Source organism: Manis javanica, chromosome 15, assembly GCF_040802235.1.
Source record: "Manis javanica isolate MJ-LG chromosome 15, MJ_LKY, whole genome shotgun sequence".
Taxonomy (NCBI): domain Eukaryota; kingdom Metazoa; phylum Chordata; class Mammalia; order Pholidota; family Manidae; genus Manis; species Manis javanica.
The window spans coordinates 58,613,653-58,638,964 of NC_133170.1; the positions used below are offsets into that span (position 1 = coordinate 58,613,653).

General features: G+C 48.8%; 1 protein-coding gene across 3 annotated transcripts in view; it reads right to left on the bottom strand.

The window, feature by feature from the left end:
- Positions 1 to 14: 14 nt before the first annotated feature.
- The window catches only part of TRANK1 (tetratricopeptide repeat and ankyrin repeat containing 1), an 85,771-nt gene continuing 60,473 nt past the window's right edge, over positions 15 to 25,312 (bottom strand). For all 3 annotated transcript variants that reach the window (XM_073223776.1, XM_073223778.1, XM_073223777.1), the window contains 9 exons: positions 24,656 to 24,802; positions 23,063 to 23,219; positions 20,419 to 20,507; positions 16,823 to 16,926; positions 16,593 to 16,725; positions 9,218 to 9,363; positions 3,452 to 6,498; positions 2,517 to 2,615; positions 15 to 1,481 (listed from right to left, as the gene is read on the bottom strand). In XM_073223776.1, coding sequence (XP_073079877.1) covers positions 1,381 to 1,481; positions 2,517 to 2,615; positions 3,452 to 6,498; positions 9,218 to 9,363; positions 16,593 to 16,725; positions 16,823 to 16,926; positions 20,419 to 20,507; positions 23,063 to 23,219; positions 24,656 to 24,802 — 4,023 coding nt within the window. In that variant the 3' untranslated portion in view covers positions 15 to 1,380. The remainder of the gene's footprint in view (positions 1,482 to 2,516; positions 2,616 to 3,451; positions 6,499 to 9,217; positions 9,364 to 16,592; positions 16,726 to 16,822; positions 16,927 to 20,418; positions 20,508 to 23,062; positions 23,220 to 24,655; positions 24,803 to 25,312) is intronic.

Below are 25,312 nucleotides of genomic sequence, written 5' to 3' on the forward strand. Positions count from 1 at the left end.
AATGGACAGCTCCATGTAAGAGAAATGATTTAACTTTATAGAAACATGATAATACAAGATTTGATTGGTTTTTTTCTCTTATTTTCTTTTGGGAGTGAAATTTATTAAAAAACATCTGGAATAAAAATTAGAAACATAAACATTTCAAGGAAAAAGAGTCATTTGGAAAGACAACAAAGAGAAAACAGCACGCAGCAGAGAGCAGCGCAGGGAGGGAGCAGCACAGGGAGTTCTGCCGAGATGACCAAAAGATAAAGGACCAACACCAGGAGCCGGACCTCTGCACCAGGCCGAGCTGAGCAGTGGGCGAGGGGTGGGCAGTGAGGCCTTCCTGGATGGGCCTTCCTGGTGGCTGCTGGCTCAGTGGGGCTGGGGGTAAGCAGTGGCCTCCTGCAAACAGGCCCACATCCCCTCCTCTTAAAGGGCCTACCAAGCATGGGGCAGTGATTCACAGCCAAGTCCCATGGACTGGCACTGTAAGGCTGCCTTCCTCCTCCATTCTCTGTCCCTGACCTGCAGGTCACTCTCCCACTGTGGTGTGCTCAGTAGGGAATCTTCTCAGAATGTCAGCCTAAGCAGGGATGGCAAACATGCCAGGGAGAACAGGAAAACAAGGCCTGTAGGGCTACCTGCAAACCTTCTTTGGAATGTGTGCATCACAGCCAAGGCAGCGTTAGGACGGCCTCAGAGTGGCGGGCCGGGACCCCCACAACACCCCCCAGCCCTCTTTTCCTGGGGAACTCTTGACTATATGCTAGGTGTCTAACCATGACCACATAGGTAGCACAGAAAGGCCACAAAATATGGGGAGTTGGGAAGAGATGTCACAAAGAGAAATGGCTGATATGTAACAGGAGGAAAGTTGCTACAAGTAGGCTCAGAGGTGACCACAGTATGGCCTGGGGTCAGATGGCAGTGGCAGGGACTCATGGACCCTGGGCACACACAGCTCATGTTCTTTTGGTGTTGCAGCCACGTGAAAGGGGGACAAGGAATCTGTAGAGGGATTTCCCACCAGAACAGTGGCAACTTTTGAGGTGAGGCCTGCCCCCTGCTATTGACTCATCGGGATGTCATGAGCCACAGCACAGCAGGCTTTCGGGTGAGGAGTCCGTGGCTGCCTTCAGCTGAGAGTGCTCTCATCTGAGCAAGTCCCAGGGAGAACTAGTGCTCTCCCCTTCAGCGTGAGCAGCACAGGAGGCCCCTGCAGGTGAGCGAGCATCGGACCCCAAGGCCGCAGGGCAGGAACAGAAGCAAGGGGCCACTAGACCCCCTGGTCCTCAGGCTCACCTGCATCCTTTTCCCTCCTGCCCCAGCACTCAGAACTCTAAGTCAGGACGGAAGGTGCTGAAGGCACAGGAGGCAGCAGCTGTGTGGACCTTAGCACCTCCTCTGCTTTCCACCTTTCCGCCAGCGCCTGATGGGACGGAGCTCACCAAAGTCTTCAGCTTCGTGTTGGTAATCATCTTCCTGGACGACACCTGTTTGAAAAGAAAAAGAAAAAAAAACAGAAACAAGGTGGACAAGGTGGAGAATGGTGATTTTTCTCACTCCACTGTAAAATACAACATCCAAGCCTAGTGTCTCGTGATCACTGCTTTAAATTAAAGGGAAAAAGCCTGTGTCAAAGCCAAAGCAAACACCCTTATCGGGAACGAGGCTCTTTGACAGGCTGCTCCCTCTGGCCTTGCATCAGAAGCCGTTTAAATGGAAGAATCAAACCAAACCTAACTTGGCTGCAGACGTGACTTGGTATACCAGCTATCCTCCTCTGAAGCAACCACAAAATTCACAGCCCAGCAGGGACTGTATTCTGAAGATTTCTTCTTGGCGCAGACACTTGTGCCAAGTCCCTTTAAGTTCTCCCTGCTCTGGGGTCTGGATTTTCCAGTAGCATCTGGATGAGAGGGACCCAGAAAGGACAATCTGGGGCAGGTGCGATGCTCAGAGTGAGAAGAGGTCCAGCCACGGTGGGTGGCAGGTGGGGTGGACACGAGGGAGGCCTCGCAGACCGCATGGAACCAGATGAGACAACTCTGCTGGAGGACCCGACTCATTCTGCCGAAGCCTGTGACCCCCTGTAGGGGGCATGCGCACCCCCCATGTTTGTGTCTGTCTTATTCACAAATTTGCTGTTTCATATCCCCACATCCCAAACAGCGCTGATACACATTAGAGAGCCAATAAATATTCACTGACTCATGTGAATGGCTGACACCAGCAAATATACTTAGCAAGAGATGGCTACACAACACCTTGTCTCTCCTCAGGAGTCACCATGTAGAGCATGAGTGGTGACTGAACATTGATTAATTGCTCACGAGTGGCAAGAGGTTTTTGTAAAGGCAACTGAGGTGAGCCCAGAATAACGTCCTCGAGGTCAGAGGGGGAACTCAGCTGCTTTGCTACCTATCATCTGACGCTCAGAGTGAGTGCCCATGGCAGACCGGCCTGCAGGTCAGCCGAACCCAGAATCCTGAGACCCAGGGCACTGCCCTGGATAAAGGACTCCTTACCTTCCTCCTTCAAGCGGAGTTCCGTTTGCATCAGCCACTCCCGTGCGGTCCTGACAGACGGGATCAGAACACTGACAAGCCGAGCCATCACCTCCTCAGCTGTGGGAGCCAAGGAGCAAGAGCTTTGAGTGAAGGGGCTGTGGGACAGACCAGAGCCCTGGAGCCAAAGCCCCTACTTGCCAAGAGCATGTCCACATTTCCCCACAGGGTAAGGACCCATGACCGCCATCTGCCACCGTGAGGACCAGCTGCAGTGAGATGCTAGCCTGGTGCCACCACTGTGTGACTGTAGAGACTGCCCACAGCAAACCTTTCAAGGAAGCCTTTGTTCAAAATGTCATTAATCCTTAAGCTGGAGTATCTGAATTATAGAATGATTTTTAAATATGCCATGGGACTGATTTTATATATAACATAACTTCCATGCAGTGTTGCTAAGAAGTGGCTGATAAGGAAGGCAGAGGAAATTGAATTCAAAGACCAGAGTGGAATTCTCGTGATGAAGGGCTCACACTGGGTACGGTGGAAGGATCCTCCTAAAAGGAAGGAAACAGCTGCATGCCTCTAGTTCTCAGTCGAGGGTCTGCACAGAGTATGTTCAAGGAATGATGGTGGAACAATGAACAAAAGCTAAAGCATTTCCTTAGGACTTTAAGCACTGTCCCTAGATCTTCACCACAGAATTAGTTAGCAAGCTCTTGTCTTGTCTGTAGTGCCAGGGGAGACCATCCTGGCCCAAGATAATCACAAAGTCCTAACTGGGGCAAAGTGGTCCAAACCACAGGGTATTGCTCTAATCTGAGGGCACACATGCCTCACTCATGTTCTGCTAATGCCAAGTTCCACCAACCCAGTCAGACATGGCCACAGTGGACTTAACTCTGACATGCATTCACAGAGCCCAGGCCCTACCCCCACTTCTGAGGGCCCCTTACCGCCAGCCCAGGCCTTCCGCCGGTAGAGGTCCTCCACCATATCCAAAACCTTCTTGATGTTCTCCTGAACCTTCCTCTGCAGCATGTGGCTATGCTCTTTGGAGCCCAGGTGGCTGCAGACCCACATGCTCTGCTCCAGGTCCTGCACCACCAGTTTGCCTTCATCAATGGCCGGGTCCACCGTCTCCCGGAAAAACTCAGAGTATTTCTGGTAGGCCATCTGCTGCCTCTGGTGGCCCTCCAGAAGAACGTGATGCTCATAGGACACACTGCTCCAATCTGGACCCCCCCTATCTTCCTGCCCAGCCCCAGACAGAGCCGCTGCCTTGGAAGCTGACCCCTCAAATGCTTCAGAGGGACCAAAGTAGCTTTCAGGAGCGCGGGTGAACTTCACGCCACACAGGTCGCACTGGGTCCTGTCCACGTCGGCCCTTTTGAAACTCCCAGCTGCAGGCTCCCTATTCTCCTCCCTGCAGCACTCCGTCAGGGCGCCCACCCTTCTCCTCCAGCTGATGCAGAGGGACACCACCAGGCACGCTCTCCTCAGCTTGCGCTGGATAGACGCCTTCCACTGCTTCTGGGAGAGGATGGTGGTGAGGAGATAGTCTCGCTCTTCTAATGCCAGCTCATCAGCCTCATCCTGCCCACACTCACACTCTGGTTCAGCAAGGTCCTTCATGGGGTCCACACAGAGCAGGCGGTTTAGTCTGACCTCCTCGTGGTAAAGGCCGCAGATCACAGTCCCCGAGGTATGCCCACTGTCCCACCGCCAGGAGCAGTCCATCAGGTACTCCCCGTCCCGCTCAAAGAGCAGGTCCTGCAGCACCTCAGCCACAGACTTGGCATTGACTGCCACCAGCACGCGCCTCACTGCTCTCAGGAGCCTCTCAGGCACCTGGCCCGGGAAGTCCGTGCTCATCAGCTGGAGCCTGGCCTCCATCTCCTGGAAGTGGCAGGACAGGAGAGGCCGGCAGTGCGGCCGCAGGACCGCCTGGGCATTCACCAGCATCACCAAGCACAGCACCAGTGCCCGCTCCGCCTCCCCGGAGACCACGCAGTCTATCTCAGCAAAGGCGTCCAGCAGGACATTGAAGTGCGCGTTCTCGTAGCCGCAGAGCACCTTGACCAGGTAGGAGAGGTGGAACCGGAAGTCCTGAATGGCTCTTGTCACGTCCCTGGGCTTGTATTCCTGAATGATGGAGAACACATCCCGGGGCTCCCTGTCCTTCCTGCTGAACAGGAACTCCCAGTAGTGCAAGAGTGCGAGGTAGCTCTTGGGGAGGCACAGGACGGTGTTCCTGGAGAGGCGGGCCAGGACCGCCCCGCAGTGGATGAACTGGAACTCCAGCAGGGCCACCGTGTTTCCAATGCTGGGGATGAGCGGCTCTTGGCACCGCCTGACAAGGACATTCATGAACCGGAAAAAGAGCCTCTTGCAGTTTTCTGGGTTCCTGTACACGTAGAACTGGTCCATGCAGTTCTCCAGCAGCCGGATGAAGCACAGATGGGTCTTGTCGGCACTCTGCTCATCCTTGTTGGGCACCAGCATGCCAAATTTCCCTTCCACTCCTTTCTTCCTGCTGCCTCTCCCCGGCCCCCTTCCTCTTTCCGACTGGAGAGCTTTGCGCTCCCTGTTGTAGCTGTCCTCCTCCTTGTGCAGCAGCTTCTCAAACTCCGCTGGGTAGTTGGAAGAGAGAAGGAAAGCCTGCATGGCCCTCAGCCACAGGTCTGTAGACTCCCGGCGGTTTTGTGCGCTTTCTTTTTGGAACAGAAAATGGATGTACTCTTTCAGAGCAAACCTGTAAGACCGGAAGGCTCTGCCACCTGGTTTGAGGATTTCTTTGCATGCCATGGCGTTTTCTGACAACACCCTCTGATGAAAATGTTTAGGGAAGAGGACATTCAGGAAGGATTTGCAGAGTCTATATGTGTCTGTAGACAAAATATAATCGATTTCTTCAAGTTCTTTAGCTAAGATTTTAGGGAAGACTTTTTTGGCTTCCAAAAGCAAGCCATTGATCGCCACCAGGTGCAGTTTGGACTGAACCAAACACTTGGCCTCACAACGCCGCAGGGGCCTGTGGAAAGCTTCACAGTTTTCATCCTCACATTTTAAGCCTATGATGACCCTGGCACAGACACCCGGGTAGGTCTTCCCAAGCAGGCTCTGTGTGATCTGACACAGCCTGTTCAAAAGGTGCTTGTTCAGGGCTAGTTTCACATGGTCAGTTGTTATCAAGAAGTGCTCTTTTGTTTTCTTCTCTCTCAAGTTCAAATTCAGGTCAACGATTATTCTTAATATGGGCCCAGGGTCATTCTGAGCAATCTGGCAATACTTGGCATCCACCTGAGAAATCCCAAAAACCTCAAAGCAAGACTTGACCATCTCCTTCTCCGCATTGTTGGTCACTTTCTTGAGGGCCCTGACCAGATCGAGGAGCAGCTCCAAGCCTGCCGGGGCCAGGGCCAGCACACTCTCCGGCCCAGTCTCACAGTGGCCAGTGGCTGCATAGAGTGCTTCCACCACTCCAGCCGCGTGGTTGAGGGATTCAAACTTGAGGAAGGCCTCCTTGAGCTTCTGAAAGTCTCTCAGGAGTACCCCCTGCAGGAAGTGGGCCTCAGCGATGCCAGAAAGCTGGTTGGTTTGACAGCAGAGATCAAGGGCTTCTTGCAGAATGGCCTTGGTACGCTCTGCATCGGAGCCCCTGGCCACATTGAGGCGGGCAGCCCCCAGCAGACACGAGGCCTGGAAGTCCTTGTCGGCAGTGAGCCTGGCAGCCTCCAAGAGGCAGCCGTGTTGCTTCATCAGCAAGGCAGCCTCTTCCCTCCGACCTTCCCTGTTCAGCAGGTCTGCAGCTTCTGCTAGCCGCTTCCGAGACTTGAGGAACACCAGCTGGTCTTCCGTGTCCAGCTTTGAGAGGACAGCCATCATCTCCTTGATCTTATTTGCACTAAGGTACTTCGCTGCAGCTTCCAAGTAAAACTGACTGGCAGAATAGGAGAGCTTGGATATCGGTAGGGTTTTGGTCCTTAGCATTTCTTCGTACCTACAATAAGAGACAGCATAGATGTCACCTCATTACCACCCTGTAGAAAGTTTCCTCCAGAACACAATATAAAATTCCCACAAGTACATATAAATTGCAAAAGAGGATCTAAACTTATCCTGCATATTTATTTGTAAATGCTTCATCTGCCACTGGTAGCATTCTTTATTTTCTAAGGGAACCAAGAATTAGTTGGCTTCACTAATGAAATATGGTGGAGTTGCAACCTGAGCAAGTGAAAGTTCAGTTCAAAAGTCAATCTGAAGGGCAAAAAGTCTGCATATCCTTGACAAAAAAAAAAAATCCCTCAAACTTTTGTAAAAACATGATGATGGTTTAGATATACAACCCTGTTCAGTCTGCAGTGTGATTAACAAGGAAGGATGCTGATGGAAATGGCCCAAACACCAGCAGTTACACTGGCCTTCCTCTTGTGACCCAACCTGTGACTTCTCTCTTTTGTCAGATATGCATGAGGCGGAGTTAGTGTGAGACTAATAAGCTCTGCTGGGCTCCCTTTCATTCTGCTCGTCTAAGTCTGTACCTCCCACACTACCAATTTTGAAGGCACTGGAATAGCCCAATAAAATATGTTTACTTTTGAACCTTCGCAGAACAACATACATTTCCTCATAACCAGAGAAGTGCCCAGGGACCTTATGATGCCCTAGGGTTATCCTACAAACATCAGACTTGACTTCCTAGTACAGCATGAAAGGGTGGAAATAAGGGTGATGGGAATATACTTCTCATGTGAGCACTGGCTGATGGAGCAAGGAGTATTTTGAGCAAGTTGAAGGAACTATCCAGGTATTTTTTTTTAATCTCAAATGCCCTCAATGCAGTTTGAGTCAGGCCAGTTAGTGACTGAATTCTACATCCAGGATGCATGGCATTCAAACAACACTCCGATAAATTAGTGGGAGGCTAATTTAATTAATACTCAGATTAATACTCAGACTGTACTTGGATCTCAGCTAAACACAGCATTAAAAACTCTCATTGTATACCTCAGTAAAGCTGAAAAAAATAAGTGATTAGAGACCAAAAATAATGTTTCTGGAGATGATCTATGATTACTCAATGCTTTTCTGGAAAAGTGAGAAGGTTAAATAAATAATGGAAAGCATTATAAAAAACAACTCTTAGCCTGTTTTGTCATATCAACAGGCTAAGAATACCAGTTCCCCACAAGGGAACTGGCCTGGGTGACTCACATGCCACTGCACAGCATCCTGATAGCTGGGCAGCCAGTAAATGCCACGGCTGACACCCTGTTATGGACTGATAGTTCGTGTCCCCTAAAACTCATATGTTGAGGCCCCAGCCCCCAGGTGGTTATATTTGAAGACAGGACCTCTAGGGAAGTAATTAAGGTTAAATAAGGTCATAGGGGTGGAGCCCTGATCCAATAGGATCTGTGTCCTTATAAGAAGAGACCCTAGAGACTCGGGCACCCCACCCCCACCACTGGCCGCTGACTCTCCCAATTCTCTCTTTCCAAGTGGAAGCACCGAGGAAAGGCCGTATGAGGACACAGTGGGAAGGCAGCCATCTGCGAGCCCAGAGGAGGGCCCTCACCAGCTCCTAACTGGCTGGAGCCCTGACCCTGCCCTCTCAGCCTCCAAGACCATGAGGAAATAAACTGCTATGTTTAAGCCATCCAGTCTATGGCATTTTGCTACTGCAACCCTAGCTGGCTGATGCACACCTACTGTGTACATCACATGCACAAGGGCACCAAAGGCCTCAATAAAGGAAGTTCCTTGATTACCATCCATGGCACTGAATACCTGCTTTCCCACCCCACCCTCGCCCCCACCAAATAATCCCTCAATTTATTTATCTAGGTGCTGGTTACACAAGGGCATTTACTTTGTGACTATTATGTACATATTTCTTGAATATATATTTTATTTTAATAAAAGCTAACTTAAACATAAAAATCTAAATTTGAATATCTGGGTAAATTATTTTCATTTGATCACATGTATAATTTGGTAGAAAGCAAAGAAAATCTAGAAGCAGTCCATAGCCCCATAGCCTACTCTTCCAGGAGCTGTGTGGACTCAGACCCTGCTGAGCAGCTGTGAGGGAGAGAGGACTCTAATCCCAGCTGTCTCAGGCCATCAGGAGGCTCTCCAGGGGCCTCAGTCACATGCTGTTTCTAAACACCCTGTCAACCACTATCTCCACTTCACACTTGGAATGTGAGCTGGACTAATGGCTCCAGGAGGCACTCCTGGGTCATGTATGAAACATGTGTGTCCTACAACTGAGGGCATGTGCACATATATATCATTCACATATGTGTGAGTGCATGGCCGAGATGATGAAGCAAACCCTGACTGCCCACCAGTGCTCTCACCTTTGTCCCTCCCCACATCAGCAGGGAAAGGTGGTCAGAATCATCATTAGGCACAAAATCGCCATGCATGTTTTATAATATGCGTAATACACCCTTCATCCTCTTCTGCCCCTTCCCCTCACAACACTGTTCAAAGCTTGTGAAGAGAGTGAAAAATGCAAAATCCTGCTCTCAAGGACCTCTTGACCCAGCACTGAGGCCACCACTCAAGTGGAAGGAGGGCAATGTGACCAGGCCGCTTCAGAAGAGCAGGGTAATGACACCCAGGGCAGGCTGCCTCCAGGGTGCAGCAGGTAGGAGGGAGGGGAGGAGCACAGAGGGAAGAGAGAGGGAGAGAATAAAACCACCTACTTTTCCACTGCAATAGCAGCTTCTTCAAAAAGCTCCTCTTGGCAGTACATTTTAAGGGCTAGATCAAATTCCTGAATCTGCTCAAAGCATCGGAAAGCATCTTTGTAGCACTGGCTTCGCTTATAGAAATAGGCAGCATCTCTTATCTAGGACAGAGTAAATTTTGCTCTTAGATTATTCATAACATAACTTTTTACCTTAAAAAATAAGCCAACAGCATGAATAATAATATGTCTGCTATTTGTTAGAACCCAGTTTAAAACACTAAAACATAGGTAATATTAGGAAAACTAAATTCTTCATAGAAAGAAAAATAGAACTAAATCCCAATTTCACACCATACACAAATTTCAGCTCCAGGTGGGTTAAAGCCATTGGAGGAAAACACATGAAAGTATCTTCACCACCCTGAGGTAAAGAAAGTTTTCACCAACACATAAAGCATACAAACTTCAGGGGACAAACTGGTGGGTTTGATGACATCAAAACTGTTCAATGAGAGAGAGAGAACCAAGATGGTGGTGTGAGTAAAGCAGTGAAAATCTCCTCCCAAAACCATATATATTTTTGAAAATACAACAAATACAACTATTCCTAAAAGAGAGACCAGAAGACACAGGACAACAGTCAAACTACATCCACACCTGCAAGAACCCAGCGCCTCGTGAAGGGGGTAAGATACAAGCCCCAGCCCGGTGGGACCCGAACGCCCCTCCCCCCAGCTCCCAGTGGGAGGAGAGGAGTCAGAGCAGGGAGGGAGAGGGAGCCCAGGACTGCTAAACACCCAGCCCCAGCCATCCGCACCAGAGCACAGACACAGTGCATGTGTGGGATGTGGAAACTAGGGAAACAGGACAGTAAGACCTGTGAGCAGGTCCCCACAGCTGGCACCATGGGGACAAAAAAAAGTGAGTGATTTTTGAAAATCTTAAAGGGACAGGGACCCCACAGCTGGACAGAAGCATCCCGGGACACTTAGCCCAGCAGCTGAGAATCCCAAGGAACTCTGGGCGTCCTAAACCCCTGGGAGGCAGCGCAACTCAGAGGCCCCTCACAGCAATAAACAGCCTCCCGGCCGTTTCCCCTCTGACATGACTCCGCCATATTGGAGAAGCAGCCTGAGGCAGGCCATGCCCACAGCAACCATGGAGCTCCACAGCAGCTGGGCAAGAATTAGAAACCCCGTCTGCATGCAGTTACCCAGCACAAGCCGCTAGGGGTCACTGTTCTCCCAGGAGAGGAAGGCCACAAACCAGCAAGAAGGGACTTCCTCTTAGCCAACACATGCACCAGGTCCCCACAAATACCTCTATTGCCATGAAAAGGCAGAAGAATTTGATACAGACCAAGATCACAGAGGCAAACCCTGAGAAGGAGATAGACCTAACCAATCTCCCTGAAAAAGAATTAAAAATAAAGCTCATAACCATGCTGATGGAGCTGCAGAGAAATATGCAAGAACTAAGGGATGAAGTCTGGAGGGAGATCACAGATGCCAGGAAGGAGATTACAGAAATGAAACAATCTCTGGAAGAATTTATAAACAGAATGGATAAGATGCAAGAGGCCATTGATGGAATAGAAACCAGAGAACAGGAACGCATAGAAGCTGATGCAGAGAGAGATAAAAGGATCTCCAGGAATGAAACAATATTAAGAGAACTGTGTGACCAATCCAAAAGGAACAATATCTGCATTATAGGGGTACCAGAAGAAGAAGGCAGAGAAAAAGGGATAGAAAGTGTCTTTGGAGAAATAATTGCTGAAAACTTCCCCAAACTGGGGAAGGAAATATCGATCAGACCACAGAAGTGCACAGAACCCCCAATAGAAAGGACCCAAGGAGGACAACACCAAGACACATAATAATTAAAATGACAAAGATCAAGGACAAGGAGTTTTAAAGGCAGCTAGAGAGAGGAAAAAGGTCACCTACAAAGGAAAACCCATCAGGCTATCATCAGACTTCTCAACAGAAACATTACAGGCCATAAGAGAATGGCATGATATATTTAATGCAATGAAACAGAAGGGCCTTGAACCAAGAATACTGTATCCGGCATGATTATCATTTAAATTTGAAGGAGGGATTAAACAATTCCCAGACAAGCAAAAGTTGAGGGAATTTGCCTCCCACAAACCACCTCTACAGGGTATTTTAGAGGAACTGCTCTAGATGGGAGCACTCTTAAGGCTAAATAGATGTCACCAGAGAAAATAAAATCACAGCAAAGAAAGCAGACCAACCAAATACTAACTAAAGGCAAAAAATAAAATCAACTACCCACAAAAGCAGTTAAAGGAAACACAAAAGTGCACAGAATAAAACAATCAACATATAAAGAATGGAGGAGGAGGAAAATAAAGGGAGAAAAATAAAGAATCACCAGACAGTGTTTAAAATAGCTCAATAAGCAAGTTAAGTTAGACAGTAAGATACTAAAGGAGATAACCTTGAACCTTTGGTAACCACGAATCTAAAGCCTGCAATGGCAATAAGTACATATCAATAATCACCCTAAATGTAAATTGAATGCACCAATCAAAAGACACAGAGTAATAGAATGGATAAAAAAGCAAGACCCATCTCTATGCTGGTTACAAGAGACTCACCTCAAACCCAAAGACATGCACAGACTAAAAGCCAAGGGATGGAAAAAGATATTTCATGTAAACAACAGGAAGAAAAAAGTAGGTGTTGCAGTAGTATCAGACAAAATAGACCACAAAACAAAGAAAGTAATTAAAGATAAAGAGGGACATTACATACTGATAAAGGGCTCAGTCCAACAAGAGGATATAACCATTATAAATATATATGCACCCAACACAGGAGTACCAACATATGTGAAACAAATACTAATAGAACTAAAGGAGGAAAGAGAATGCAATGCATTCATTTTAGGAGACTTCAACACACCACTCACTCTAAAGGATAGATTCACTGGACAGAAAATAAGTAAGAACACAGAGGCACTGAACAACACACTAGAACAGATGGACCTAATAGACATCTATAGAACTCTACATCCAAAAGCCACTATTTACAATAGCCAAGAAATGGAAGCAACCTAAGTGTCCATCAGTAGATGAATGGATAAAAAAGATGTGGTACATAAACACAATGGAATATTATTCAGCCACAAGAAGAAAACAAATCCTACCATTTGCAACAACATGGATGGAGCTAGAGGGTATAAATAAGTGAGGCAGAGAAAGACAAATACCAAATGATTTCACTCATATGTGGAGTATAGAAACAAAGAAAGACTGAAGAAACAAAACAGCAGCAGAATCACAGGACCTAAGAATGGACTAACAGATACCAAAGGGAAAGGGACTGGGGAGAATGGGAGGGAAGGGAGGGATAAGGATGGGGAAAAAGAAAGGGTATATTACGATTAGCATGTATAATGTGGGGGGGGTATGGGGAGGCTGTGCAACACAAAGACAAGTAGTGATTCTACAGCATCTTACTACGCTGATGGACAGTACTGTAATGGGGTTTGTGGGGGGACTTGGTGAAGGGGGGAGCCTAGTAAACATAATGCTCTTCATGTAATTGTAGATTAATGACAACAAAATAAAAAAATAATAAAAAAAGAAAACTGTTCAACAAAGAGCATGTGAAATAGCATTGATGGAGAGAAAACGACCATTCACAAATAGACCAGAACCATCAAATAGACCTGTCTGTGAAGACAGATACCCCCTGTCTTTGCTGGCCACTTGCTGGCCACTATGGTAGCCACTAGCCATGAGTGAACAGTGAGCACATGAATGTGAGCAGTGGTACCCGAGCAACTCAATTTTTCATTTCATTTTATTTTCATTAATTTCAGCTTAAACTGCTGCATGCAGCTAGTGGCTGCCATACTAGACTGGACAGGTCTAGAACACAGAACAGTTTCCCACAACCACATGAAAAAGACTTGCCTGAAAACACAACAGAAATTGGGCACAGGACACAAATGGGCAGGGTGCAGTGGGGGAAAACTGAACGACTAAGAAGTAAATGCAGATGCTCAACAAGGTAAATGCCAGTAGAACCACAGTGAAATGCACCCCATGAGATTTGCAAAAATTAGAAAATCAGAACCCACTGAACATGGTCAAAAATGTGGGGCACAAGGGAGCCTCTGGCACAAAGTGAAATTGAGACTATGTGAGCCCACTCCCAGCATTCCTCAGGCCTGGGAGCAGACGCACTGTGCTTATGGCACTGTGTGTCTGCTCACCACTGGGAAAATGGGAAGTCAAAGGCAGTGGGTGCTCATTCTGGAATACTATCCATGATCAGACACCTGGCCAGACCTTAACACTAGAGCAGGTGGTGAGAAAAGGAAAACCAGAACAAATGTCATTTAAATAAGCTTGAAATAGATACATATGGAAAATACTGTTCTTTATTCTCATTTATGCACGTCTGTGGGGACACATGTTAAATGCTTTGGTGTGGCTAATGTCACAGACTGCCAGACTGCACAAGTTGTTCCTGCCACCTTCTCTTGCTCATTTTACCATTTCTACCCCACTTGCTGTGCTCTGGCCAAACCAGCTTCCTTGCAGTTCTTCCAACTCGCCTGCACACTCCCACCCATGGGGCTTTTCCCTGCAAGAATCCTTGGCCTGAGATGCCCTCCACCAGGTGTTCCCACAGTCTCTGCTTAGCAGTCAACAATCTGACTGCCTGCTACCTCAAACAGCAACACACGACGCCCTCTCTCCCCTCACCTGGCCCCTTCACTGCTGACATCTTGTGTACTTATCTACCATCTCTCTAGATGCACTTATCTACCATCTCTCTCCCACACTGGAGGGAAGCTCTGCAAGGCAGAGGCCCTGCTCTGTGGCTGCTGAGCACCCAGCATGCCTGGCACACAGTGGGCACACATTTCTCTGTTGACTGTTTAATTTCATGATTCTCCATGCTTCACCTGAGGCCTAAAGAGAAAACAAAATCAAAATGAAACATGACAGAATACATACGCCAGGCATGCTAATAAATCTTAGCTAGGTTTTATTAAACAGACAAGCTACACAAGGTGCCGAAGTATAAACAAGATTCAGGTGTAAGGTTCTCGTATGCCCAGAGACCTCACAGACCAGGGAGCTCCCAGAGCCACCTCGGCCACAGCAGTAACCCCATAACCAGGACATCTAATACCCTTCCTCTTTTCCTCTTCTCAACTATGTTGTTTACTCAGAAGAAAAATCCCTGAGTGCGAGTGAGGCCATGGAAGGAACCAAGTGTGAGCCCAACTGGAGAAAGAAGATGGGACTGGCTCTACTCAGCAGCTCTCGCTCAGGCCCGCTCGGCTCCCCGAAGAGGCCTCTAACTACCACCCGGAGCGAGAGCCTCGAGAGGTTTCCAGGGAAACCAGTGCAGCTGTCTGGGGAGATGCAGGGAGCTGATGAGACAGAGGCAGCCCTGAAGGGAAATCTTACACTCCCGTGGCCCCCTCAAACCGTGTGTTCCCACGGGTAGCACACATGTGGGAGCTGGGAACAGACAGGCGATTTGGCCTAAGGGTTTTGACAAAGGCTGCTGCCAAGCTGGTTGATTTGAATCATGCCGGTTGTTTGGTGGGATGGCCACAAGAGGTCTGATGCTGGCTGGGGGCCGAACACCCTTCCCAGGAGAAGCCTCAACAAAGAAAGGGAACCAGACCCTTGCCAGGGTGGGGCCTGCAGATGCTAGAATGTACTGGGTGAGAAAAGGCAGAGAAAGCTGCCACCTGCAGCCAAGCAGAAGGAAGGAGGGAAGGCTGTGCCCCCAGGGCCAGGTGGCCTCCACATTGAAGGAACTGAAGTCCTGGAGAAGGGACATGCACTGTACTTAGGGCCCCCTGGTTCCCTGCACCACCCACTTTCAGAGGCAAACTTGGCAGCCTGCAGGGTGGACAAGGAAAGTAAACAGGGAGGAGGCCACAGCAGGCACTGGCAGGCCCACAGAGGAAAGCAATAGGCCTGGGCCTATTCCCTGGAGTTGTCACTGCTTAGGGTCCAAGCTGTGGTGACATTGGGGATTGGTTCGGGGGAAGCTAAGGAACACGGAAAGTTCAGAATTCTTAGGACCCAAATTTCTACCCATGCTGAAATCCCTATTCCATTCCCATCTCCCACATCCTAACAAATCACATCCCATAATAAACACAGGGCAGGACAGGCAGCTTTGGGAAAGCCTTATCTTCTTTGACATGACTTGGTGCCACACTTGAGACTCCCCAGGAGGTATCCCCACACCACCCAAGGCCCAGGATGCTCTGAGTATCAAGGGGCTACTACATTTCACACAGAGACACAAAAACCCACCTCCCCACTGGAGGGTCATAAAGCCCTATACAGGGGGGTGCAGCTGCCACAGTGGGCACTCCAGGGCACAGCTTCTCAAACTGCCTGCCATGAGGGGCCAGCTGGGTTTACACCACCAGATGGCCCAGTCCATCTCAACTGATACACTGAAAATGAACCACATAATGGACAGCATGGTGACTATTGCTAACAACACTGTATGGAATACTTGAAGTAGATCTTAAGTTCTCATAACCAGAGAAAAAAAAATGTGTAGTTCTGTGTGGTGATGGGTGTTAACTAAACTTCCTGTGGGAATCATCTTGCAATATATAAATATATCAAATCATCTTGTTGTATGTTAATTATAGCTCAGTTAAAAAGAACCTCTAAGAAGATCATCGCCACTTGGATATCACAGAATGCCAAATGGCTATATACATCTCTGACTGCTTACTCGCATCTTCCAAGCTAACCTTGCTGCAAACACCAGTCATGGCGCATCTGCATGCTGTCCACTCTAAGTAGCTGTGCTCTAGTCTAGCAGCTCTGTCCCAGGGAGATCTCTGCGGTGACAGAAATGTCTGTAACCATGAGCACTTGAAATGCGCTAGTGAGACTAGGAGCTGAATTTTTAATTGTATTACATATTAATTAACTTAAATTTTAAATAAAATAGCCACAAGTGGCTTGTGGCTGCCAAATTGGTTGTGCAGATGTAGAGTGATTACTGAGTGAGAACACAGACAAACCGCCATGTAAATGCCAGGCTCTCTGCACAGGCAGACTCCAGACCGAACACAGAGAGAAGGAAGGCAGGAATATTCCCAAGCCCATCTTCCCTTTGACTCAAACATTAGGCCTTCCACTGGCGGGTATCAAGGCTCAACCACTCACACCGATGTGGACACACACTTGTCGTTGGAGCGGCCTAACCACTGGTGAAGAAGACAAACCAGGGCTCCCCTGCTGGAGCCAACCCCCTTCCTGACACAGGTGGAGGTAAGCCACCATCACCTGTACCCCAGCTGCTCAAGGGAAGCCCTGTTCTCCCACAAGCAGCCCCAGGCAGAGGCCCTACCTGCCCCAGCCTCTCACACAGCTGGGCGGAGAGCTGGAACTCCTTGGCGTAGCTCAGACACTTAAGGGACAGTTGCGGCTCATTGCACTCCAAATAGGTCTTAGCCAGTTCCAAGTACTGCACCTGCTTTTCCCTGGGAGGAGGGAAGAAAACAGACTTTCGTGGATTGTTGGCCACACACCAATGCACATAAGCTGCCGATTTCATTGGATGATGCCAGAGACTCTTACTTGGGGCTGACTTTCTTCGATTTCATGTTCAGGGCAGTGTTGTGGGCCAATGCCAGTTTCTCCTTCTCAAATGCACCTCCTTTTTGGTAACACTTGGCTGCAACCTGGAATAGACAAAAGGTTTCCATCCCAGCAAGGTGATGGAGGTGACGTGCGTTCTGTGTCTGCACTGACAAAGGGTGGAGTCTAAGGCCAGCCCAGTTGGAGAAGGGGGAACAGGAAGGTGCTGGTAAGCTGGAGGAAATGGCTCCAGAGGATAATGCCCAACAGGATTGCCAGCTAACACTTCACACTCCAAGGTTCCTTTTGAAGCACCCAGAAGCAACAGAAAAGGCAAATACAGCTCCCCCCTACTTGAAAGTTTGTGTGATGTCACTCAGCTTTTAGGAAAGACCTATGTTAGTCCCTGTTTCCCTAACTAAAAGAAATCCAGAGAGGATTTTCACTTTCATGAAGGAAGGAGAGAAGTGAGAATAGAGCTCAGCGTCTGCTCTGCAGCAGCCCTTACAGAAGCAGCGGCCACCCCGAGCCTCAAGGGCCCCCCCCCCATGCTCTCCTGGGAACCACACTCAGCAGCTCAGCATCAAGATGCTCCAACTGTATCTATGAGCCTCTGGGCTTTATCTCGACTTACTTTGTGCATCTGATAGCAAGATGCATCCTAAGATATCCAAATGGCGAAGGAAGGTTATTTTGGGGCTCTGGGAATGCTCAAAACTTTTTTCCATATAAATTAAGGGTAATTGCTTCTTCACTTTACACCATTTTGGCTTACAGAAGGTTTTGTAGAATATTGCTTTCAGATAGCAGGGGAACCTTACATATTTTTACAGGTCACCATAGTAATGACCTCTTTTCATCTTTCAACAGCCACATGTGAGAGCTTTCCTCTCTCTCGCTGTACGCAGCAGCGACCTTAGGCCAAGACCTGCAGCAATTGGCTCGAAGTCACCTGGGGACTTTTCTTTAGTTAGTGACTAAACCACTAACTGGCCATGTTGCTGGAGCACCTACTGAGGGTAGAAATGGGGTAGAGATGGTACCAACACATTCCAAAGATGACTGACCAGACCCGTGGCCACGCAGATCTGTGTCAGCCAAATAACAAGAGGGCAGACAAGTATCACGGAGAGCTGCCTGCACCCTCATGCCTGCCAGCGGAGGTCTGCTTTTCTAAAGCCAGAATGCTAACACGGTGCTTCAAAGCACAGGTTACTGGGCAAAAGTTCACATGCACTCCAGCTTGTAAAGATTAGGTCTCATTGTGGGCAAGGGAAGGACTCAGTGGCAATTGCTGAAAAGTGGACAGGACAGCATCTCCCCCCTCAGGCTCTTTGCTCCAGCCTCCCCAAGTCCCATTGGCCTCCTTTCATTCCCATGACCTCTGCCACACTCCTTCCCACCACAAAGGCTTCATACACACTGTTCCCTCTGACTGAAATGCTCTTCCAGCCCTTCTCTGCCTGGTTAATTTCATTCATCCTATAGATCTCAGCTCAAGGCTCCCACTCAAAGCAGTCTCCCAGGCCAGGCCTGGCAATTCTGGGAGCAGCTGGTCTGTGACATTGTCCGCAGCTGGAACCACACACTTCTTTAGGCTGTCTCATTCACCATCATCTCCCCAAGACCCAAACACAATGCTTGGCCCATAACTCAACAGGAATTTGCTGAATGATTGAGTCTCAGGCAGTTTCCATTTGTATGGTGGTTCTAAACCATGCACAGATAGGCAGCCAGAGCTCAGTGACCACTGGAGTCCGGGAGCCCTCCCACAGAGTCAGAGCAAGTCAGGCAGAGAGGCTTTTAATAACACTCTCACCTGCGCCAGCTCCCCTGAGATTTTAGACTCGAGCATATTCCAAGGGCACTTTTAAAGGGAAGAAGCTTAGGAAAGCCAAGGGCAACATGTATGGGTAACACCAACAGTGTTCTGATGGAAAAGGGGGAGACCTTATACAGTTTCCCAGTTTCATATCCATGCCTGCTGCCCATTTATCCCCTCCTTCCCTCCCCACTCCTCTCCAAACACAGAACCCTTGGTTTTACAACAGCCAAGTGTTCAGTATTTATTTCCAATTGTAGCAAGGACAGGCAAGGAATAAAGTTGTGAGGCTCTGTCAGCTAAATGCTCCAAAGTTACAGACCCGATTTCCAGACACACCCCAACACAAAGCCATGCAAATTGTTTTCTCACCCCTTACAATGGATGGCAAGGGTGGCCACAGTACTTTACCCCTGCCTGTATCTGTCCACTCCCCTTTACAGTATATTCTGTGGCTTCTCCCACCGACAGTGCTGCCTCTCTCCCCTCCTTCAGATCTGAGCTATGACTTGCTTAGGCCAACAGAATGCAACAGAATTAACTCTAGGCCAGCTTGAGGCCTCAGGTGCTTGTGCCACGCTTTGATCCTGCTCAGGCATCCTGCAAACAGGCCCAGGCCACCTGCTGGAGTATGAAGGACATGTGATTCATACAAGAAACGCTTGTACCCCACCATCCAAGCCAAGAGGCAGCCAGGAGGCAACCTAAAAGTAGACTCGGCAGCTGAGTTCAGACCAGAAGAAGCACTACACTGAACTCTCCTCCCTTTCTGGCCTGATGGCAGAACTGGCCTCCCAGGAGGGGCTGAAACTGCCAGGTGGGACTGTTCTGTCTGACTCCCTGCAGCCAGGCATGGGCATGCGACCTAGCACTGACCAGTGAGGTGCAGGAAGTCCACTGGGGATGTCATGATAAAGAAAGGCCCATGAGAAGAAAGTGCCTGTACTTCATTCCTGCCTGGGAGCGCTGCTGCTGAGGGAATGGGGGCCTGGTGCTGCTGCAGCTGTTATGCAGCCATGAGGGGACACCTCCCACTAGCTGCAGATGGCACAGCAGAGACGGGATGAGATGCCTGTGCCGACTTTGGTGAGCTAAAGGCATTTGTGACCTTCAGGTGAAGACATTACCCCTGCATCATGGGAAACCCACACGCCACACTGCCTCACCCAAGGCCTCCAGACGTGGGGGGATGATCACTAGGGGAGGCATGGAGCTCTTCAGGTGACTTCACTATTTTGAGAGGACTGACAATTATCACTCCCAGAAGGAGACTCCTCAGGCTCCAGAGGGCTTGTGGCTGGACATCAGTCAGTCCACTCGGTCTGGAGGAAAAGCTTAACCCTGCTCATCAGAGTCAGACAGGCAGGCAAGTCCATGTCTGATCAACTTGGAAAACAAACAAGGGGACCAATCTGTTACTACTTTAAAATGCAGTATGAGGACAGCAAAAGCTTTTAAGCTTTCAGCACAGCAGGGGAAGAAAAGAAACAGGGGGATGCCTTGGTGGGGCAGAGGCCGGGCCCTCTGTGTTCCTACCAACAGGGACACGTGGGCTGTCGGCCAAAATGAGGGGCTGTCCCACTTGCACTGGGCAAGGGGCAGGATGGGGAGCTGTCCCCATCAAGGGTGACCTAAAGTTTCTGAAGCAGTGGCACAAACACCACGACTCTCACCCTAACCCTACGACAAGTGCCGTAGTGGGAGACCTGCCCGGCAGGTGGGAGGAGACCACGGCCTCCGAGGGCCTCAGCCCCGCTCCGGGTCCAGACCTCACCTTCCAGCACTGGTGCTTGGCGTAGTATTCCCCTTGAGCAATCCACTCCTCAGGGGTTGAGGTCTTCACAAACATGCTGTCGTCAAACTCTAAAATGAGAAAGAGAAGTGGGCTTGCCTGCCTCTCCAGGCATTCGTTCGCTTAAACCTGCGGCCATGGGCTGCATTTCACACCCCCTCCTCCATGAAAATGCATGTGTTGAAGCCCTCACTCCAGTGCTTCAGAAGGTGACATACTCAGGGATGGGGCCTTTGAAGAGGAGATTAAGTTAATATGAGGCTGTTAGGGCCTAATCCAAGCCGACTGGTGTCCTTATAAGAAGAGATCAACACACACACAGAGACATCAGGGGCTGGCACAGAGGACAGGCATCCACAAGCCAAGGAGAGAGGCCTCAGGAGAAACAACTCTGCTGACACGTGACCTTGGACTCCTTGCCTCCGGAACTAGGGGGAGTATTTCTGTTGTGTGAACCACTCAGTCTGTGTTTTATTGTGGAAGCCCTAGCATATGGATACACCTGTGTTGTCTTTCCATATTCATTTCAGACAGATGTTAGCCAGGCTGTGGTGGGCTTTGGAAGAAGGAGAGCCTTAGACTTCGGTCCACTTTCCCTCCTATGACCATGAATTAGAAGACAGAGAGCAAGTAATTCCTCCTTGAAAATCCAAAGCCATGTAGCTCTCAGCAAACTCTCATCCAGGGGTTTTAGCAAGGAAGGCAGTAGGGTTTTACAAAATTTTACAGTACTTCCCAAAGTACAGACTATGCCCTCCTCACAGTCAGCTGTCAGCACGCTGCCATCGGCGGACATAGTACTGCAGTCCTGCTGTTGGTCCCTTCTGTTACCCACCTAGCCTGCTGGGGGCTGCCACCCCCTGCCGCGGCCCCCTGAGCACCACCAGCAGTGGGCAACACTTTGGCGGTTCTCAGCCACAGCTCCACAAAGCACAGGAAAGACAGCAAATACCAGGATGATGCTGCCGCCCAATCTCTGCTGCAGGGATCAGAGACACCCAGGCCAGTGGATAGCAACTGGGGCAGCAAGGCAGGCAGGCCAGCTGTGTTGATAGGGCACAAAACATACATTAAGCCTTGCAGGCTGACCCTGCCTTGCCGGACATCTGCCATGCCCTGCAACGCTGTGTGCGAAGCAAAGGGGACTCTGTGTCATCTTGCTTGGACTCCATGTGCACTGTTTGTGCTCTGTGACATTTTATTCCCACAGCAAAGCCCCACAGAATCTCTGCATAGGGCCATGCACTTTGCCCACTCCATGTGGAAGAACCCCAAATTGAATGGCCACCATGCCCATCTCGAGCTCCCTTGTACAGTGGGTCCAAATGTTCCTACAGACTTCCCATGTGCAACTTACACTATTAAGACTGTACTTTTCATTGTTTTCTGAATGCTACCAAGATATAAAATAAACTGACATCTTTTTTCCCCTTGAATTTTAAATTAAAGAAAATGACTTGTCTTGATGATCCCTTATAATGGGTCCCAGAATATATTTGGAGAATAAAAGGACTGTTAGCTGCAAGGCAGATCAGGAACGACCGTGGTGGGCAGGCCAAGCCACTCGCTTCCCTTTTAGTTGAGGAGGTGCAGGCGCAGGGAGAGAAGGTGACCTGCCAAGGTCATGGCCACACAGGTGGAGAGCCCTTAATGAGAAACCAGTTCTTAACGCCATGACTGACTCTCATTACACCACAATAGTCAAGACCCAGGAACAGAACACCTAGTCCCAGTCCCCAGCAGAGCTGCTGGCTGTGACCAGAAATAGCCTCCATAAAGTTGGCTGCAAAGCGCTCAGGAATCCAGCAGCTCTCTGTGCAGCAGCCAAGCCCAGTCCCATCACCTCTCCTTAGAGAAATTAACCGTGGCCTGGGGAGCCAGTCGAGCAGCCAACCTACAAGCGAGACAGCAATTTTCTGCTTTCGGAAGGGCTATTTCTCTCCTAGTTATCCTACCAGGAGATCTCCGCTCCATTTTTTTAAATTAGCTAGCCCTTGTAAACTATGAAAACAATACATGATAATGGTTTGGGGTTTTTTAAAACATTTCAAACATCACAGAAAAGTATAAAAGTAAACAGCAAAAGCTGTCATATCTACTCAACACACCCCACCCTACCAGAGAAGCCACTGGAACCAGAGAAGCCACTACAGTATTACATTGGTGGGGCATCTAAGGAGGTGTTTTTAGTCTCTTATAATTACCAAGAGGCCTGTGTCAAGCACTTTTGTACATGGACCTTTGAGATTTTATGCAAGAATATCTCTAGGATGAATTCCTAGAAGTGGAATTACTGGGTCAAAGATATGTGCATTCTTTATGTGAACAGATATTGTCAATCAGCTGTGCAAAGCCCATAGTAATTTGTGTTCTCCCAACAGAGCCTATTTCCTCTAATTCTTGCCCATGACCCCACTTTGAAAGAACAAATAAGACATTTTCCCAGAAGGAGTCAGCCTGCTCAATCCCATTACAACCACACTCGCCCACACACTTTGGCAATAAATGCAAACTCTCATTCTTCAGAAGATTGTGAAAAGAAAATGTTGCAAAAAACTATCCCCTTTACACCATAAGAACAGTTGCTTTTCTATACAACAGCCAGGCTACGTTAATGAGATCCTACCTTTATTTTCATCTGTCTTCACAACCTGGACAAGACTGCTTCTGATGAAATATTTGAAAGCAGGAGCCCGCCTCTCCGGGTTTTCATCAAAGATCCAGAGGTTAACCCGAGCCCGGGTGATGGCCGTATACAGCTGCTTCAGCTCTCCGTTGAGGAGCTAAGATAGGATTAAGCACATAGGCTTCTAACTAGAACTATGATATGACACGTTTCAGTGGCCTCCCCCGATTTTGGAGGAATAAAGAAAGTAAGTTTTAGAGGACAGCACAGATGTGAGCAGGACTCGAGGAACTCACTGCAGCCAGGACACAAGTAGGCGAAGCTCTAGCAAGCAAGTATCTTTGACAGAACCTTTAACTTTCCCCCAACTGCCTAAGAGAATTTAAATACAGGACCCACTCCAGGAAGGGAGCCATTACCACATATAACACAGTGTAAGATGCTCCAGGGGTGGTGGACAGGCAGGAGCTCTGCAAAGCCTGTTAAACCTCTCCCTGCTCCCTTGCTTCCGTGTGCCCCGCAAATGTCCGTTTACCTAACATTGACAGGCACACCTCATCCTTTGCACTCTGCTTTACTGTGCCTCACAGATACTGTGTTTTCACAAATTGGAGGTTTGTGGAGGCCCTGCATCCAGCAAGTCTGTTGGCACCATTGTTCCAACAGCATCTTCTCATTTCATGTCTCTTTGTCACATGTTGGGAATTCTTGCAATATTTCAAACTTTTTCATTATTAGTGCATTTGTTATATTTGTAGTCTGTAAGCAGTGATTACAGCTGGCTGAAAGCTCAGATGATGGTTAGCCCTTTCTAGCAGTATTTTTTAATTAAGGCATGTACTTTGGTTTTCTTAGACATGGTGCTATTGCACATGTAATAGCCTATAGCATAGTGTAAATGTAACTTCTATGTGCACTGGAAGCCAAAATTCAATTGACTTGCTCTATTGCACTATTTGCTTTATTGTGGTGGGCTAGAGCCAAACCCGTATTTCCAGGGTGTGCTTATGCTCTTCCTCATTGTCTTGTGAGTTACTTTCCTTCCCTTGGAAGTTCCAGAGCCCCACCCCCTCCTAGGTTCTGGATACATTTACACCTCACTCTGCCTGTGTTTGGATCTCTCATGCTTACATGGATTCCTTCAACATACATAACTGTTACTTTCTCCTGTTAATCTGCTTCACATCAATATAATTCTTAGACCAGCCAAAAGCACCTTGAAGGGCAGAGGGAAATCCTTCCTCTCCAACATAGCCAAGGTTGGTACACCACAATCTCCACTAACTATAGTCCTGGACGTCCCTTCTGAGCTCCCTGTCTGCAACATAGACAGAACTGGGTTCCAGGGGGTGAAGAGAAGGTACACCTTCCCCTTCTACTTTCAGACAGTGCCCCCTGCCCCTGTCATGCCTAGATGTCTTCCAGAAAAGGTGGGGGGTGCCAACACTGAGATCCCAGCAGCTCCCTTTCCCACCCTCTACTCCCCAGCATTCATGTACAGAAGCTAGCCAGGTCCAAGGCTCCTTTAACCCACCTTCTCGCCCAAGCCTTGTTTACTGGCTCCCTATCAAATGGACAAATGACAGAAATCACCTTGTACATTTCTGGATTCACCGTGAGAGGCCGACCCTGGGAGGAGCTGGGTTTCTCCAGAGGCACTTCAATCAGTGGCCCGTTTTCCTCTCTGGAGTCAGGTAGTGAAGGTGTAAATGAGGAGATGATCTTCCATTCCTTGTAAGCCTGAATGACAATGACAAATTAGAGACATAGAGGTATGCTTCTGGACTATGCACACTGCCTCCCGGGCCTCATGGAGAACTGAGTCCTAGCCCTCCTTTCCTGGCATAGGGGCCAGGCTGTCAACCCCAGCTGTGAGGAGGAGACTCAGGCTGTGAGGCAGGGATCAGCACAGCAGCTGTGAAAACTCCCCCAGCTCTCGGCCAAGCCAGCTGAGAAGTCAGGCACCTGGGCCCACTTCCGGGAGGAACGCGAAGGGCCCAGGAAGTTCTTGTTGAAGAATCTCAGCAAGCAGTGGGGAGAGAGGAACCCAGCTTCCCCACCCCTTTCCATGGCCTGTTTAAGAGATGCCACTTCAGGTTAGCCATTAAGACACATGGGACAAAGCTTCTAAGTAAATTATTCAGCCAAGAATGGAATAAATTCAGGCGCTGTGGTTCAAGGTAGACTGTTCAAGGTAGACTCAGGTCAGACAGAACAAATGTACACCTCAGGGCTTTCACTTAGTGGCTG